At 36.1% G+C, this 19844-nt stretch overlaps 1 protein-coding gene across 5 annotated transcripts in view; it reads left to right on the forward strand.

The window, feature by feature from the left end:
- The window catches only part of LOC124166505 (sodium/calcium exchanger 1-like), a 331828-nt gene that overhangs the window by 307754 nt on the left and 4230 nt on the right, over positions 1 to 19844 (forward strand). For all 5 annotated transcript variants that reach the window (XM_046544036.1, XM_046544038.1, XM_046544037.1 and 2 more), the window contains 8 exons: positions 4669 to 4850; positions 5795 to 5888; positions 7980 to 8154; positions 9788 to 9981; positions 11083 to 11227; positions 13517 to 13695; positions 16886 to 17036; positions 18091 to 18269. In XM_046544036.1, coding sequence (XP_046399992.1) covers positions 4669 to 4850; positions 5795 to 5888; positions 7980 to 8154; positions 9788 to 9981; positions 11083 to 11227; positions 13517 to 13695; positions 16886 to 17036; positions 18091 to 18269 — 1299 coding nt within the window. The remainder of the gene's footprint in view (positions 1 to 4668; positions 4851 to 5794; positions 5889 to 7979; positions 8155 to 9787; positions 9982 to 11082; positions 11228 to 13516; positions 13696 to 16885; positions 17037 to 18090; positions 18270 to 19844) is intronic.

The raw sequence follows: 19844 nt of genomic DNA on the forward strand, positions 1-19844 counted from the left end.
ACCGGCCCCCCCTAGAAGCAAAAATCGCCAATTTCTTTAAGGAAACTAATATTTTTTCAAACAAATAATTTCAAAAACTAATAAAGAGCTGTTACAGTTTCCTTAAAATGTTGATTTCATTCACCTTTTCCATACATAAATCTTACCTACAACTTGAACAGCCATGGCTTGCCCCTCCCCCCCCCCCCCCCACTAGTTTCGATCCTGGGTACGCCCTTGTACAGAAACTTCAGGGCCTTCTATTTTACATGGAGATAGCAGACAGAAAGTGTGAGCACATGAAATGGAACCACAGAGTTTACTGCTTCAGGATGTGCACATACTACCAAAACACAAAAAAGGAATCTGATATGAAAGCATATCATTAAAGACATGCAATATTGTTAAAAAATTTCTTGGATCACTGCAGAAACAAAATTGAATACAGCTAGGCTCCATAGGATCCAATGATGCAAGAAATACACTTGAGAGGCCATAATATTGCAGCTATTCACAAACCACCACCAAAACTCAGAGGCATCTTTGTAAGGGCAAAGGACACCATGTGAGTCAAGAAGCCAGATGTTTTCATTGTGCCATGCAGATGTGGAGTGGCCTACGTTGGTCAAAGTGGATGCAGGCACGTAGCCAGGTTTTTACACTGAATTTGATCACCGTATGTTTTTCGATAAAACCAAAATACTCCCCTTGACATACTGACATTTACTTATACAAAGTGGCACCTGGAAACCTGCCTTGACCACTCAAGGCAATAGTCGTGTGCAGTAAACTTCCACAATGTCGAATGAAACCATGCAGCACCTAGCTGAGATAGGAGGTATAAATATCAGCTGATCATTTACTCTTCACACTCATTTCTCTGAGGAGAGTGCCTGAGTCTGGAGCTAAAATCCTGGAGGACATGGAGTTAATGGCCCAGCTGAAAACCCAAGAAGAGTTCCTTAACATGTTTAAAAAATATTGAAATGCCAAATATTAATTCCCAAAAATAGTTTTGTACATATTAGATGGTCCTTATACCCAATGGCATAACAAGGAGGGGATGGTATGGCCAGGGGTGGCAACACCCCCCATACCCCAGGCAATTGGAGGGGTCTGGGAAAAATTTTGAAAAATGACATGTGTGGCAATACATTTTATATCATTTTGGCACTATAAATTCAACTTTAAGCAGATGCAGTTATTAAATGTCCAAATTAGACAATAGTTTTAAATATTTTTTTATTTCTCTTAGGCTTTGGGGGATGTTTTATCCCCTCATCCCCCCTCCATAGTTAAGCCACTGCTTCTACCCATCATTAGCCATACTGATGTTTATAATGTGTGTGCATGATAAGGAATTCATTCTTATGTATGTACATATATGAAATTGTTGTTCTTTATGTGTGGTTTACTGTACATATCTCTGTGATGTATTCTCTCCATACCACCTAATCTCACTTGAACTACTGAGTGCTAGCACCTATATTCCTTTTTTAACTGAATTTTTCTGTTTAGTCCTTTTATTTGCCAGTTAGATTAATTGGGAGAAAACTGATCGTCTAGAAACCTAACATATGCATATTTTAGGATTCATACTGCTTAAAGAAGTGGTGAAATTGTCAGGGAAATTAGGTTATGGCCATGGAAAACCTCCTGAGGCAAAGAGATGAAATCATGGCTAAATGCTCTCAGTGTTGCTGTGTACAAGTGTAAGGTCAAGGTGGACATTTCATTATTGTTCCTGGCTGGAAGCATTGACTTGGCAGTAATTGACTTCATTTCTGCCACTACTACCACTGCTTGAGTTATTTCACAGTAAACCTGGCTCATTTTTTCATAAAATCCCTAAACATCTGCTTTGCAATTGATGTTAAGTGAGGGAATTAAAAGGACTTAAAAGACTTTTAGGAAAAGGACTGGAAATCAGGGAAATTGAAAATGGAAAGTTTATGTGACACCTAATATTTGCAGTTGTGAACAACAACTATTTTAATTGAATAAATTGGAAATAGAATTAGTTTAGGAATAAGATGATAGGGGGGGCAGGAGTCATTGGGATCTCAAGATAGGTGTGACACGGAAGTATGAAATGGTTCAACCATATTTTAAGAAGGAATGAGGAGTATGTGGGTAATATAATTTGAAATTTGCTGGTAAAAGGGAAGAGAAGGAGGGTAAGACCAAAGAGAATGTGGAGGGACTGTGTTGAGAATGATTAGAGGAAGAAGGGTTCGACTGAAAGATGCCCAGCATTGAGTAACTTGGAGGCAACTAGTTAGGAACAGCATCTCATTACGGGAAAAGCTGGAGAGAAAGACGAAGAGCAGTAACAACTATTTTACTCTTATATACCTGCATTTAGTTCTACACAATCTCCCATCCAGTTTGTTCCAGGGGCTATGGAATTTTTTCAATGTGTATATTTTTTATCTCCAATTTTGGCTTATTCTTCATGGTCATGAGATTATCCATGTATTGCAATAATGTGGATATTTCAACTTTCTATCCATTTTAAAATCTTATTTTTTTGGAGAGGTGTTTTCTTGTATGTTTAGACTTTTTTCTTCCTCAACTCTTTTTCCCTCTCACAAGTTCTACGCACTATTTAGGCATTGAGAAGTAACTGTTCTTTAGTCTGTTTTAAAAATATTTCAGTGGTGGAGTCTTTGCCTCGGTATGCTATGACTAAAATCAATTGATGTACTTGAAGTGTTATTTAAATTAATATCCACACAATATCCTTGTTCAGTGGCACAGTGAGAGGGGGGTTTATCCCCCAAAACCCCCCTTCCCCAGAGTGCAGAGAATTTTTTTTATTAAATAATAATTTAATGAGATAAATTTTGCAACTAATGTTAGGGGGGGGAATGACTCCCAAACAAAAAATCGAAGTTTTCACACAGCCGTAAAACTCTCCATTTTGAACCATTTATCTTAGAAGTTTTCTGAGGGAGAGCCCTCGCACCTTTCACTTATCCTGGTGGGTAGGTATTCTATACCCCTCAGACCGTTCAGCATTAGTTGCACCTAAAACCCCTCCTAGACTTAATTCCTATAGCTGTGCCCCTGCCCTTGTTGTCCTGTGACAGGTAGATGAGTTGAGAGAGAGGTATGGGACAATGTTGCCAGATTAAAAGCACATGAGCTCTGCTAAGAAGGAGCCCAGCAAGGTCTTCAGAGAGCCAAATTAAATAAAGGGTATGTCTAGGTGCATATTTCTGACGATTCATGTCCAAGTGACAACGTTACATGGAAAGGCCTGGGTTTTTAAGTTGTAAATGGGGGGCAGAGATTAGCCTAGTGATACGAGCAATTGCCAGAGTTCTATATGTCCTTCCTTCTGTCACAGAACAACTCTTGGAGGCTTCACTGTAATATCATCATCAACTCATGAAAAGTGGATGGTAATTTTTGGGTTTTTTAAATTTATACTTTCTTAAATTCTCTTCCTGACTTATAATTTTATATCTGATTTGGACAACCCCAATCTTAGGCCACTGTATCACCCTTTAACTTCAAATAAATTTGTTACCATTGCACAAGATAAGCCAATACAGGGTGGTCAATGAAAATACACAATTATATTTTTGCCAAAGATAACAGTCATATAATTTTTTCTCCAAATACATACTGTAAAAATTTGTAGTATTCTTTGTTCCACCAGAGTGTATTCATGTGTGTAGTAGAGCTGCTTTAGTTGAAATCGTGCACTGATTTGTATAAATTATAGATCTGCTGATTGTGTATTGCATTTAATACATGTGTGTGCACAGTTTGCTTGAATGAGCTGTCTCAAGATGCATAAGGTGCTATCATGCCAACGTGCTGATGGAAACTTGGGCAAGATGCTAAATAATTACTTTAATTCTATGATCACCAATTTTTCATGGTGAAATTTATAGCTAAGTGGATCTAGATTTTTCCTTTGGGGATAAGTACCTTTTTTTGTTTCATTCCTTGTATGACCTCACTGAAAGCTTTTGCATATTTTTAATGTTATTTTTATTCATTTCTTGAAATAGGGTTACTTCTTTGCTTTTGACTAGCTTTTTTTGTGAATAAACGATAATTTTTTAGTATCAAATATTGTACATTGCAATAATTAAGTGATGCTTAATTCCTGCTGGATATTTGTATTTCAGTTGATTTAGGTAAGCTGTGATGACAGTCCATCTATTTATTTATGGAATATTTAAAATATTAGCATAAATATATGATAGTTTTAGTAAATTAAATACACCTTTATAGCAATGAATTTTGCCTTGAGTTCATTATTCTTCCATGATACCTAATTTTTTTTCTTGCAGTATTCGCAACCATATGACTTTTCTTGTAGAGTAGGTAGGTTGAATGTATATGGTTTTAGCTCTGGCTATTGGCTATTAGGGTTTAACAGTTTTTCCACATTTGCAAAATGAGTTGTAGAATTCCAATTTTTGCCATAGTATGGGATTTGATGAAAGGAATATATGCATTTATGCTTCAAGTGGGATTAGTGATTCCAATCTGTATGAATTTATTCACTTCTCAATTATAGAATTTAGATACCTTTCTAGTCTTTTCCATTTGTCTTGTCCTTATATCTCAAGTAGCTTTTTTATTAATCCTTTTCTAACACCTCTGTTATTCTGCACTGATGTGAACGTACAATTCTCTGCTTAATACTGTTGTTATTTTTTTATCTAGGTATATGACACAATTAATGAGCATCCAAATGCTCCTAATATTGGGAAGCTTATGGAACCAGATGAACTCAGGAAAGCAGTCATTGAATTCAGAGCAGCTACGGTGGCAGTACCAGAAAATGTGGGCACTTTTGAAGTGACCATCACTCGTCGTGGTGATCTTCAGCAAAGGGCTAAAGTCAAGTAATTATCATTTAAATTTTCTCTTATTTCTAATTTTTTTTGCTGCTCCTTATGGTAATATTTTGTGAGGTACCATATATTCTGGTGCATAAAACTTCTTTTCAACCCCATAAAATCTCACAAGTCTTATATGGTGAGTGTGGCCCAAAATTTATATTTTAACTGGAAAGGTTAGGGGGTGTCTTATTCTCCATACTAATATACACAATGAAAAAGTACAATATTCCCCATTCTCACTGTGCCACTGTGTTAATAAACCAGAGGGTTGATTAATGTTCCTAAAAAAAAAAGAATCCCTTGTTAACCTGGATCTCCTGGGGTATTGGTACACCCGTGTTCATTGTTTGCATTGGCAGCAATCACTGGCAGTGATTTTTTAATTTTTGAAGGAAAAACTTTGTTGGCTATACCAATATGCAATGCAAAAGGGTCAACACATTGGCTGGGCAACCACTCCGTACGGATTTACTATTTATCCTTTTATTTCCACCAGGCTGATGTATCAGCCCTTGTTGAATGTGTGAAAAATACTATACAGGCCATTTTATTGGTCTTCTTAATATGATAGCATTGTTATTTTTGGTTTGTGAAAATACCTAATATTCAACCAGCATAATTCTTCTTTGGATTGAAGCTTCAAATATGTATTCAGCATTCAGAAAAAATGTAGAAACATTGAATAAAATAAGTTAATAAAAACATTTAAAAAATCTGAAATCTTGCAAATTTCCATGAAGCAGCAGATGAAGTATTTGCTCATCCTGCAAACAATGAGTTGTTTGTGGGTTGAGCAGTAAAATGGTTTTATGAATCAGAACTAAATGAGATGTTTCTATACTTAAATGTATCATTTGGTAATACATATATTAAATCAAGAGATATTTTTCCCCACCCTATTATTTTTGTATTGAAATATTGAAATTTTATCTGTTTAACTTTTTCAGAGTGGAGTCAATTGATGGAACTGCACAAGAAAATGAGGATTACATTCCAATAAATGAAATTATTGTATTTGAGCCCAATGAGACAGAAAAACAGGCAAGTCGAATTAATTTCATTTTGTACTTACAGATTTAAATCAACACCACTCACACAGCAGAGGAATATCGTATGAAATGCTAAGGATATTTTGAAGGGGATATTGGAATATGCAGGAGTATTCCCGATAATAATAATTCTTGGAATATACTACTATGGCTGCCCTTAAGGATATCATGGGAATAGCCCAATAGAATATTCGCGGGTTTTCCCAGGAGTATCCCAAGGATATTCTGTGCCTGAGATTTAGAGAGAGGCAACATCAGAGAAGATAGCAGGAATATTCTATAGTGACTTGCAATTTCCCTCCCAGATAGCGCAAAGTAAGAGAGATAACTGTTTATTATGGTTATCTTACGGAAAAAATTGATAAGCAGCTTATCGCAAGCTAAGGGGCTTATATAAGGCTAGGGTAAAATGTTAGGGAAGAATAGGTAAGGAATGCCGTCAAATATCCTCAGGCAACGTAAGTCGCTTCTGTTGGAGCACCAAAGGTGGCTGAACAGCGTACTACACATGCTGCGCGGTTCATCCCGACATGAATTTAAAAGCTGCCGGTGAAATTAAGCGAGTCTTTATAAGGGCTTAACAACTGATAACAGATTTTCCCGTAAATAGAAAAAAATTAATAACTGCAAGCGACGGGCTAGTGAGGATATAAAGTATAACATAATTACTTTATCCTTGCGGCGGAAAGAAAAAAAATAACGTCAGGGCGAATCGAATGCACCACCTCCATATTCGGTGTTCTGCACTCTAACCACTACACCACGGCAACTGATGGCAGAGGACATTGTAGTTACCACTTTAAAGTTTAATTATGTAGAAAAACTGAAATTAGTCAAGGTCTACGTAATTTAATGTTTATGAATTTTTATTTATGGCTTGATCACCCGATGACTACAATATGTATATTAGATGCTCCATCCGGCATTTTTATATTATTCTACGTCGCTATTCTTGTGAAATTGTGTGTTTTTCTTACGACCGTCGTTTCGCCATCAGTTCATAAATGTGAATGATTTTGAAATTATGGCGGTATGATGTTATTTCTCTTCATAATATAGAAGCGCCAAGAATAAAAATATTATTCTTATACATAAAGGCTTTAATAAACACTCTGAAACGATGGGATAATAACAGCATCTACGGAAGTGCTGAAAGTTTAGCATCCATTTTGCCATTACTCTGGATGTTTGTCGGCCTGGCCGTAAGAAACCCATAACAAGCTTACTTGAGAAGCGCTTTCCTTATTTCTTCCTTTCACCTTATCTCAATGACTTATAATGTGCTAGCTGGGTTGGTACCAAAAAGAGATATTATGAATTAAATAGGAATATTCCTGTAATATCTCCTGATGTGTTCGTATATGCGTTTAAATATGGGTTTGCATATTGTTGTTTCCCATTCTTGCATTCAGTTGTGGTCATAAATTTACAATTTTTCTACTTTCATGAGCTTTAGAACTATTGATGAAATGTGGACTTAAATAACAAGGTTTCATTGCCATTGTTTTAACCATTTGTAATCCTGTAAATGGAATATTTGGTAGTACATTTATGAAATTGAAAATTCATACTACCTGTATTCTTTGTTATAAACTTACTCACTATTAGTCGATATCATAATATCCTTAAAATATTTGCTTACAATACCACAAACTTTAAGCTTTTGATACATTTTGAGAAAATGGTGTCTTATTTCATATTACTTCATTTATCAAGCTCCGTAACTTAACTCATTGCTTCATCTATTTACAATTGGTTCAAAATGTAAAAATTACCTCATTTGCATTCAAGTTTTTTCTGCTTCGAAGGGACTTAAATTTAGAATAATCTCAAAAAATTGTTTATGGGATGTACCCATTGAAATCTATAATCATTAACGTCTCAATTTTCTGGATTGTTCCAAGGAGTGGTGTATTGAACTTGAATAAGCTCCAAAACTTCAATAAGTGGAATAATTTTAAATGCTTGATTACTTTAATTTAATTTAATTTTGGTCAATGAGTCAAATTTCAAGGGAGAACCGTTAGAAAAGGTGAGAAGTAGTGAACTATCATATTTTAAGTTTGTTTTTTCTCAACTTCAGGTCAAAGTAGAAATTGTGAATGATAATCAGTGGGAGCCTGATGAGGAGTTTTTCCTTAAGCTTGCCATAGCGGATGATGATGATACTTCTTCAGTCAAAGGTGGAGAGGAGCGGGAAGAAAAAGTTCAACTTGGACGGATATCTATCATGGAAATCACTATTCTAAATGATGACGGTGAGCTCCTCTTTTATTAGCTCCATCTTTCATTGCCAACTTGGCATAGTGAGGTGATGTACAGTGCAACCTCGATAAAACGACACCCCACGGTGCACCAATAAACACTCGCTATAGCGAATTGTCGCTTTACCGGAGGTGGAGCAAATAATAGCCAATATACCTCATATAACTCCTTTATTTTCTCGCTTAGACGTGTTGGGTGTTTTTTTGGCCATGGTCTGTTCCATCAAATGCTTTCTATTCATGCAACTCATGGACGTGCGGGTATGCTGACGACTGCTTTCTGCCGCCCGAGGAACAAAAGAAGATCAAGCATTCGCGAATGCTAATGCCACAATATTTTCACCAAAATTAACTACAGTGAGTCCTCGTTTAACGTCACTTACCGTTCCTGAAAAATGTGACGGTAAACGAAATGACGTTAATCGAAGCATAATATCCCATATGAAACAATGTAAAAAGTGAATATCGGCTCCTAGACCTCACAATTCCTACGCGAAAAAAATGTTAGCGTATCATATCTGGGGCATTTTTTACGATGGGAATGCCAAGCTATGGCATAAATACGAGTTCCTGTCTTCATCGACGACAATAGCAGCACTAACGTAAATCCTTCTCCATTTTTGTATCTTCCCGCATTTGCTTTTCGGCTTCGCTACGGCGGTCGCCCTGGCGATCGTCACCTGGGCATCATCATTGCTGAAACATCGTCGCAGTTAGAGGAACCAAAATTATTGTGAACTCAGCAAAAAAAGTGACGACAAAAGCTCCGAGTTCTACACGGAAAATTTCCTAAATAACTTTTTAGGTTCCTAAAAACCATTATGTCAAGTAAAACGTTGCGCACCTGCCTAAGGATTCATTTTCAAGAAAATTTGCTAAAACCGTAATCGCAATTAACAATAAACACACCGTTTTACACTTCGTATAGACTGACTGTATTACCGCCCACAAAACGAGCAACCTGCAACGCCCGCCGCTTCGCATTTTTTTCTCGCGCGAAATTTAAAAGCCTTGACGTTATCGCGAAGCGAAGGTGCGATAAACGAGTGACGGTCTCAAAATTTTTGTGACGTTATCGCGAAATGACGTTAAACGGGGTGACGTAGAACGAGGACTCACTGTACTTATTTATCGAACGACAGTTTACCACATAAATTTGAGACTGAGCACTCCATTAACTTCATTTCTAACAGATCGCTAGCAATTACAGAGATTAAGGAGTCTTGGTGTAAGTTTTTCCGGCGGTGAAACCCTCGCTATGGCGAGAGCCAACACCAAAAGGGCCTCGTAAAAACGAAATTTTTAACATGCTTTTTATAGGATCAATTGACGGTGCATCGGCTATCTCTCGTAATAGCGGGGGTCTCGCTATAACCCGTACTCGCTTTAACGAGGTTCCACTGTATGATGTTGACATAAACACAGGTCGAATGACTTTGGATAATAAGATAACTTCTGAATTAGATATATCTTAGAACTCAATGAATTTCCTGAATATGTATTCCAAAGAAGAAACACCTCCTTCTGATGTATGGTTCTCCTCCAGGAGAGTGGGTGGTCCCATGATCCCCCCAGCCAAAGTGCCAGACTACACCCATGATTTGCACCCATTCCTGTAATTTTTCAGAGCCTGGATTGATATCTTTCCCAAAGAGAGGTCTTCTGGTGAAAGAAACTATTGGAACAGCACAGATTACTGTTCTGAGGAAAGATGGTGCTGATGGTGAAGTGTCAGTGAGCTGGCGAACTCTTGATAAGTCTGCTGTCAGTGGGAAGGATTATAAGGGAGGATCTGGAGTTCTTGTTTTCAAGCATACTGAGGTGAGAAGAAACCTTTCCTTTACATTGGAATTCGCGATTGTTCCTATTTTTAGCATTGCCCCTGGAAAGGATAAAATAAGATTTCCTAATTGAGGAATTTTCCCCATGGGTTCCGAGAGTGCTTATGAGAACCCATCCCTCCACTTTAAACTTAACCCCATATTCCTATGAATATGAGGAAAGTGAACTAATGATTTCAAATAAATTTAGAAGGTGTAGCTTTTGCCTATTTCTTTTCTTGAGTTTTTAGGATTAAGGTTAGCATTTTAAAATAGAATGTTTGAGTTTTCAAGTACGTATATAATACAGAGAATTTATCTGCATTCCACAACCAATTCCTAAATATAAAGAATAATTAACAGATATTCTCTTTTCTTGTAAGATGGAGCAATTCTACCATATTTCACTGTGCTAAGCTCTGTTGTTGTTTGTTTTCTTGCTGGACTTAATGTATGTATGTGATATATGATGAAATTCAGGTGATGTGGTGTGGAATTTCACCTTGATGAACTTGAATACCATTAAATGGGTCTCTTTGGCACATGATTTCTTGGAAACAAACAAACTTGTCTAACTTATAGTTAATAAATGATATATATAAAGTGGTGAAAAGTATGAACAGATCATTAACGTTCAAATTAAGGTTGTGAACCTCTGACTATTTTAACAGCCAGGATTTTTTTTAAATTTGGGCCAACTTTGGCTCAATCTAATAAAAATATACAAATCTAGTTCAAAACCACGAGTTGGAGCAAAGATACTTGCACAAAATATCTCTTAGTACACTATTTTCATGGGTTCCTGGATTTCAACCTGAAAATTTAATTTATTCGGCTCTCTTTATCGGACTGGATTCAGGAGTGAAACCAGTTATGACTAATGACTGCTGATCGACTGATACAAGAAATAAGTTGGTAACTCAATATAAAATATTAAAATACAGAACTATAAATCTTTTTATGTTTCTGAGCCAAAGTTACCCCAGTTGACGGTACATGTGAAGCTATGAATTAAAAAGTGTTCTTTTCTAAGTAGAGAGTCTACTTTCTGATTTGGATTGTTTTTACTCTTGCTTTGATACTAAAGTGTGCCTGTTTTTAGGTCTCCCGGGTCATAGAGATACCTATTATTAATGACATGGAAGCCGAAAAGGATGAGTGTTTTGAGATAGAATTGTTTAATCCAACTGGTGGAGCAAAACTTGGAGCAATCAATCGTATGGCTATCACAATCACAAATGATGAAGGTAAGTTTAATATGCTAAATACCAAGTTGGTTGTCTCAATATTTACCTAAATTTCTACAGTTAACTGAAATTTCGTGCATGTAAAATATAGATATAGATATGTTATGGGGCAGTCTGGGATGATTGGGGGCCCTCAGCTGCGGTTATCATGATGGGGCCCTCCCGCTTGGAAAATTTTAGGAATTTTCATGTGCAGAAATTGATTTTGACATTAATATATTGAACTATAGATTAAATATAATAAAATTTCATAAGAAACATTACTTTAAAAATGAGAACTTCACAGCTTTTAAAATTTAATAATGTGTGTTATGGTTTTATTATGTATTTAGTGAATTTGTTCCTGGAAAATGCCGTGAAATTTAATAAACTTCTAAAATAACCTTTTCAAATAACCCACTCAAAAAGCAAAAGAAAAATACTGGAACCACTGTTCTTGTTCAGCCAAACAATTTATTTTTTTTATAGATATTATTAACATAGAAGAGTTTTTTCTTCTTCTCATTTCTCTTCTGCGCACTGCTTTTGTAAACACGTTTCATGTTAATGCTTCAAAGAGAATGAAACTCTCTTACTAACCAAACCAGCATTCACTGAACTACTTAGGATTTTGCAATCTGTGTGAGGAAAAATAGAGAATGTTTGCACTGTCTGCACGCAACTTCCCCCCTCCAATAACACTTCCTTCTCTACTTCCCATCCGTGGCACTGAGTCCCACGGTAATAGATACCCCTTAGTCAAAAACTCAGACAAGTGAGATGTGTAACTATACCCAAACATTGTTATCTGATATTTTTTCTTGATGAATAAATTGGGGTATCGACCAACCAGAAACATCTGTGCAGATATCGGATTTTGCTACGGAACTGAAGACTTTGGGAAGAGTGGCCAAGGGAAGAAAAATGGCCTGTCACATGTCTGTAGCCCAGTGAGAAATGGGTGGTGGAATCCACGTGGAACCCACGTGGAAAATTAACGTGGATACCACGTGTTTTTGGTCGTGGAATCAACGTGGAACCCACGTGGAAATTTGGTGGAAAAATTAAAACAGCAGTTGGTGCTGTCCTAAAACCATTAAAACCTCAACCACTCTATATCTAAACCTTCTATATATGTGTCTACGATTTTTCATGTGCTCTCATGGCTGCCTTTCCACGAATTATATAAAAATAGAATGTGCGATACATTTTCACATAACTAGCGTGGTTTCAGGATGATAAATGACGCAATGTCACCAGAGAGTTAAGTTCCACAAATTAGAAATTCTGTTTAACATTTTATGATAATCACCACAAATCCACTTGAAATCAACGTGGATTCCACGTGGGTCCAACCACTCAATATCCACCACCACCAAATATCCACCACTCAACGTGGATTCCACGTGGATTCCACGTGGGTTCCACGTGGATTCCACCACCCATTTCTCACTGGGAGTAGTCCCCAAAATATACTGATATATACACAGTCACACTTGCAGTTGCCACTGTGGTCTCATATCACGAGGGAGTTTCACACGAACTCGTCGTATTTGGCCAAAGCATGGGACAGGAGAGAGAGAGAAGAGAGTCAACCAGCACCCTATCGCATGCTGGCCACTTCATGATATACGCGAGATGTACACCAGGGTTGTGAGGGGCCCCCCGTGCTTTATAGTCCTGTGGTTGGCAGTTCTCTACACTACGCCCTCATAGGACTATGAACCAGGGGCGCAGCTAGGAATTAAGGCTAGGGGGGGTTTTAGGCGCAACTAATACTTACAGGTGTTGGGGTATTGCATACCTACCAGGGTAAGCAGGAGTTGCGGGGGCCCTCCTCCAGAAAAATTTGAAGAATAATTGTTCAAAATGGCGAGTTTTATGGCTTTCTGATGGATATTTAATAAATCCTAACACCATTCTATAATTAATACTGATCCAAATAAGTAAATTGGATTAAACTTAAAAATTCCTCTGAGCTCTGGGGGGGGGGGGGGGGGGTTTATCCCCCAAAACCCCCCCCTTGCTGCACCACTGTTATGAACTACATAGTGCATTATCAACAATTTAGTGTACTCTAGGGGCCCTCGGCGATCGCCGACCAGCCGACCTGGCCAGACTGCCCCTGGATGTGCTGATTTTGAATACATGTGTATATATATTCCATTCCATTGATGTAGAGTTAAAGTAATTTTAAAAATTGGTAACCATTTTTGCTACTAGGATGTTTGGTAACCATATTTCTTATTTGGATAGGTAACTGTGTATTGAATTTGTGATCATGTTATATTGTAATTTCTCTAATTTCAGACTTCAACAATGTAATGGGACACCTAATGTCATTGACAAATGCAAATATGGATGCCATTCGTGTTCATAGGGATACGTGGGCCAGCCAAATCAAAGATGCCATGAATGTGAATGGTGGAGATTTAGAAAATGCTACTTGGGGAGATTACCTCATGCATTTCCTTACCTTTGGATGGAAGGTACGGCGTAATTGATTTTTATTTACTCCCTAACATGGGCCAACATATTCCATGTCCTTACAAAATGTAGTTGGTTTGCTACCTTTCGTCTTCTTAATGTTATCCCAAGTCCTATAACACTTTTTCAAGTTTATCGTTGGTGCCCAAATCCCTTGCTGTCTCTGCAAATGTAAATTACATATTTCAAAAATGTATATTAATCAGAACAGTGGCGGATTCAGATACAAATTTGGTGGCGGGTCATGACCTGGGTCTAGGGAGTATGGAATACTCCCTGGAAGAGAGGGGCGATCTCCCATGCAAATATTTTTGAAATACTCATTTTTTAATGCATTTTGGAGCCAAAAATTTCATTTTTATTCTTAACAACAGATGAAATTGAACAATTTTAGACATTTGAGAAGTTTATCAGTGAAGAAAAGGTAAATATTCTGATTGAAATTTAAAATAATTATAAAATATTAATGTTTCATACAACAAAACATGTGAAAAAATTCATTGACAAATGCTTATCGTGATGATAATCACGTGCAAGAATACAAAAACTGTAACGTTCTCTTAAGTGACAAAAAAGACACTAACTTCTGGTTCACAATTTATTTGTCATACATTAAGGAAGCCGCAAGCGTAGTGTCGGTAGACTGCCCCACAGTTTAAGGCACGGCCTTTTATAGCTGAGTTCTTCACTCCAGTGGGCAATCCCTATTGGAAATTTCTTATAAGAAAATTTCTTATCAGAAATTGGACATATTTCTTATAAGAAAATTTCTTATAAGAAAAATTCTCATAAGAAATTTTCTTATAAAAGTTTTTCTATAAGAAAATTTCTTATCAGAAATTGGGCATATTTCTTATAAGAAAATTTCTTATAAGAATTTTTCTATAAGAAAATTTCTTATCAGAAATTGGGCATATTTCTTATAAGAAAATTTCTTATAAGAATTTTTCTTATAAGAAAATTTCTTCTATCAGTTACAAAATGTTATTTATAACAAATTTTCTGATGGAAATATTTATTATAAATATCATATCAACTTGCTTAAAACACTTGCGCAAACTTCTATAAAAAGCTACATAAGATTTACATCCCTACTGAGAGTACAAAGTTAGCATTATACCTAATTCAATCCAAATGTAGACGCCTATATCTTATACAGCAAACCTAATGATTTCCCATGAACCAAATGTAGATGTCTATCATCAGTGTACATCAAAAAGGACATTGAAGCTCTGTGAAGTTCACCTGGCTGGCCAGACAAGGCGAGATACCATAGAGGTTTTTCAGGGCATGGGTTCTGTATAGGGTTAATGTCCCCACATGCTAAAAGAAACTAAAATCAATGAAACCAACGATAGCCTAGAATGATGGACTGATAATTGAATACAACTTTGGCAATCATTACGCAATGAAAGATACAGGAATTGAAATATGGAATATGATTTAACCTGGAAAATTGAAGAAGCAAATGAAATAAAATTCAAGTTCCACTGGGGATAGGTACTTCAAGAAATTATATGGGAAGGAAGAGTAAAATTTGATAAATCAAATGCATATGAGCAATGTTAATTTAAGATACCAGAGAGAATGAGACCTCTACATGCAGATTTGGATAGATAATGAAAGAAATAAGCAAAGCAAAATGGAATTTGATGCCATTTTGGAGAAAAGGATATGTAGAATATGGCTAACAATAATTGCAAGATTTGGGGAAATTAATAGGATTCACAGAAACACTGATTGAGAATAATAGTTGATGTATTTTCCATAAAATAATAACTGTGCAGATGTTGGCATACTCATACAAATTCATTCTCATTCTCTTCAGAGACGACTAAATCACTCACTTTATCCATTAAAACACTGTTTTCATTAAAACTTCCTCTTATGTTAGATATGCCACAATCTGAAAAATATACATGTCTATCTAAATTAATGATGAAAAGTTTAAAATTCAACGAAACTATCTGTTTAAAACATAATTTTAGGAATGCCAGTTTTTTAATACTTACCAAATGAGGTCAATGCCTTATTTTGGTTAGAAGCACACGACTTATTTTATTAAACTGCTATCACAAAGGCATAGTGAATGATTAACATATAAAAGCAATCCCTAGCAACCTAACAGCCAAACAAGTTTTGGTTGTTAGGTTGCTAGGGAACCATGTGAACAGTATCCTGCAACGTATGCAATCGTAGTATACATCGTGGTTATTCATGGCCCATATCGAACTTCCATCGGTCAAGTAATCTGTAGACTCGAAACAGACAGATCTTTTAAGTCTACAATTTTTCATGTGCCCTCAGCGATATATATACTAACAAGTCGCATTAAAGAAGCCTCCGCAATTCTTGGAACCATTTATGTCAAATACCATGCTGAAAAAACCAGGAAATTAGCAGAACATTACTTAAAAAAGAGTTATACTTAATTTCCAAAAATTATCTTATGTAGAATTCCTTAAATAATTATCAATTGCCAACATAAGTTATGGTGACACGCCTGCTGGATAAAAACCTAAAAGGTATGCGACCCGCGCAGCATTATTGTAGAATTCTATAAGAAATGCAGATTTCTTAAAGAATTTTTGTAAGACATATAGAATCCTATAAGAATTTCTATAAGACTTATAGAATCCTATAAGAATTTCTATAAGACTTATAGAATCCTATAAGAAATATGTAAGACTTATAGAATCCTATAAGAATTCTGTAAGACTTATAGTATCCTATAAGTCTTACAGAATTCTTGTAAGAATTTCTGTAAGACTTATAAGAAATTTTCAATAGGGATGACGCACTGCATTAGTCACCCAACTGCTGTCAGTCAACTGCAGCCGGTACATGGATGCCAGCAGATTCAACTTATAAAAATAAAAACATTTTTAATAAAATTTTCATGTGGGTCAGGACCCCCCTCTTAAACTCCCATTGAACCAGGATGAAAAAAGAATGGGCATTCACAAACTTTTACTATTAATGGCAAAATATGTAATACCAGCCACCTGTTTTGCTTTGCATATGGAAGTAGTCTGGGTTGAATGCATTAAATGATTTTAATTTACGGTATGGGTGCATCAATCTTTATTGGCATTTGCTGATACTAAATATGTGAACAATGATGTTGATTATTTTTCCTTATCTTAATGATTATAGATTACATATTTTTTACCTTTTTTATGATATTTACAGGTATTATTTGCACTAGTCCCTCCACCTGGCCTTCTTGGAGGATGGCCTTGCTTTTTCGTGTCACTTTTTATGATTGGTCTCATCACTGCCTTTGTGGGAGATATTGCTGCTATTTTTGGGTGTATTGTTCATCTCCATGACAGCATTACAGGTACATATATAGTAGCATGTTTTTTTACTTTTATAGAAGTGTCCTATCCAATGCTATCATTTTTAAATCATCATCCCCTCAGATTTCAAATCTTTCATATGAATGAAGATATAATTAAAATTAATTTTCACATGAAAAATACCAGTTTTATATACATATATACAAAGAGACGATGGATTAGACTGATTTTAGCTAGTTAATTTGCTGCAGTAAAGCCAACTTTATTCAGCATAAGCCATATTTACAAGGTTCCCCTTTAACCAAACTTTAAAGCCCAATTTGCTTCAATATTCCCAGTATTTTAAAAATTCTATTACTCAGAGTTATTTAGGAAATAAGCAATGATTTTAAAGGGTCTCAGACCCCTTTTTCTGAAATTCTTAAAAATCCCAATTGCTATTGAAAAAACCTTCTCGGACTAGGGATGGAATAAGAACATTTTCCCATAAGAGCCACTACGAAGTCCCATTCACTATCCAGGTCCGTAAAAATTTACAGAGGCTGATCGTGCCCTTACAGTTCATCAAGAAGGAACAATATATCTGAGATGGAATTTCATGGAAGCTACAACCCACACTGAACCTCATACTTCCTTGCAGGGATGGGATGTATTTCAAATACAACTGCATATTTTAAAATATGTATTTGAAATACATTTGTAATTTGTACTTGCGGTATTTCAAAATACAACCGAACACAGATTTTTGGTATTTTCCCATTCTAGAATAAAAAAATATATTTGTTAAATACTTTTGAAATAGCTCTGGCAAAATTTCTGTAACATTATGCTTCAGAAATTTCTTCATTTTCGTTAGAATTATTTTCTTTGTGTGTGCAACTATCCATAACATTACAAGGAAGATAATATTTTTTTTAAGATCTTTTAGTTTCCATACAAATTTATTTTGTATTTTAAAGGGTATTTAAAATACTATTAGGTAGTTTTTCTTTCAAGTATCCAAGTCAAAAGTTGTTCTGGGACGTTTTTGGTGCCTTTTTTTTCAAATGTTGGGGAATCTATCAATTTTTAATCCAATTACATTTTTCATTACAGCTATAACATTGGTTGCTATGGGTACATCACTTCCTGATACTTTTGCCAGTAAATGCGCTGCAGTTCAAGAGAAGCATGCTGATAATGCAATTGGAAACATTACTGGTAGCAATTCTGTAAATGTCTTCCTTGGTCTGGGTTTACCATGGCTTATGGGTGCAATTTATCATTACTCAAAGGTGAGTTTTTCATTAATATTTTTTTATTATTGACAACACCCAGTTATGCCTCGTTCAGATTACAATCGTCCGAGCCGTCGTCGGAACTATCGTGCATTCACACAACGATGGTTAAAACCTGTGCTGCCCTCTGGTGCTGACATCTAAAGTGAACGGGAAATTGATGGTTGGCAAAGCTGTTGAGGTATGCATGGACAAGATATTACTGTGTTCAACGTGTATTTACCGAAAAATTTTTCTTCCGCCCATATTCTTCCCTCCTAGGACAAATCCATGAAATGTCCATGAAAAAAATAGAGCTTCACGAGCATTTCGTCTTTCTCTTGTCGCTTCCGTTTCCGGTCTCCCAGCGCCTAACCATCGTAAAGTGGCAACGTTCGGAACTACGTCAACTATAGTCAGAACTTGCATTCATGCGGCTAGTTTGGTCAACTATCGTTAGGACGACGGCTCGGACGATTGTAATGTGAATGAGGCATTCGTGTTTGTGTGAGAAATCCACTATAGCATTCTGGGTAAAATTATATAATATATAATATTTCCTCATATAACACGTTTTGGGGAAATAAAGACCCTACCTACTCAACTAATATTTCTCCCTTCGGCAGTAAGAGGCAGGATTCTCTAATATATCTGATTGTAACCCATTTCTGTCCATACATCCTAGTGAAGTAAACAGGTAAACGCTGTGAGATGGACAGATTCCACAAATAATTTTATGTTGGTGTACTGATTGTGAGTGCTGAATATTAAAAGTGAAATTTCCACTGCATATTGTGGCAACTTTGCAAATAATTTCCTTTCATAATAATTTTTAAGGAAATGATATGCTTCAAACCTTCATTTAATGGAAAAAATTAAGCAATACACAAACTAGACAGAAATCAACCTTCACAGTCATACCTGAAAGTGCATCCTACTTTCAAATATTTTAAATGAAAAATTAATTTCATGTGATCTTGTTTTAAATTGGATCCTTTATTCGATTCATGGTGTTTAGTCATGATTGTCTGAGAACAGAAACATAAAATGTGTTCTAGCACGTTTACGCAGTGCATTTTTTTCCAAACAGAGATACTATAACTGGCGCGCCTAAAGTCATTTGATACGAATGCTGCTTCATAGGGGCTTTTCTTACACTATTTTGAGCATCAGTCAAGCGTCGGTCTAGCGTTGCGTTAACCTGCCCCGTGAACGAGCCAAGTTTATGCTACGGACTTAGACCTAAAAACATTTTTTTACGGTTAATAACACAAATAGCCAACAACTGAATGCGTATAATTTTTATTTCATCAATATTTTCTCATTTAATTTATAATAATTATCAAATATGATTAAAACGATACAGCCGCTCTTTATTTATAAATGGTGCAACTAAACTATAAGTTCATTGAATGTTAGGCGGTACGAAGTTCGCCGGGTCAGCTAGTTATGTTATGTTATGCACAACGTCATGCCCCGTAAAAAACTGCCTTAAGGAACAGAATTGCATTTGCCAAGGAGGCTTCCATGAGCAGGAAAAAACCTGATCTGAGGATCATTGAATAAGAGTTTAAAGAAAAGGGTCATGGAGAA

This window comes from Ischnura elegans, chromosome 10 (assembly GCF_921293095.1).
Source record: "Ischnura elegans chromosome 10, ioIscEleg1.1, whole genome shotgun sequence".
Taxonomy (NCBI): domain Eukaryota; kingdom Metazoa; phylum Arthropoda; class Insecta; order Odonata; family Coenagrionidae; genus Ischnura; species Ischnura elegans.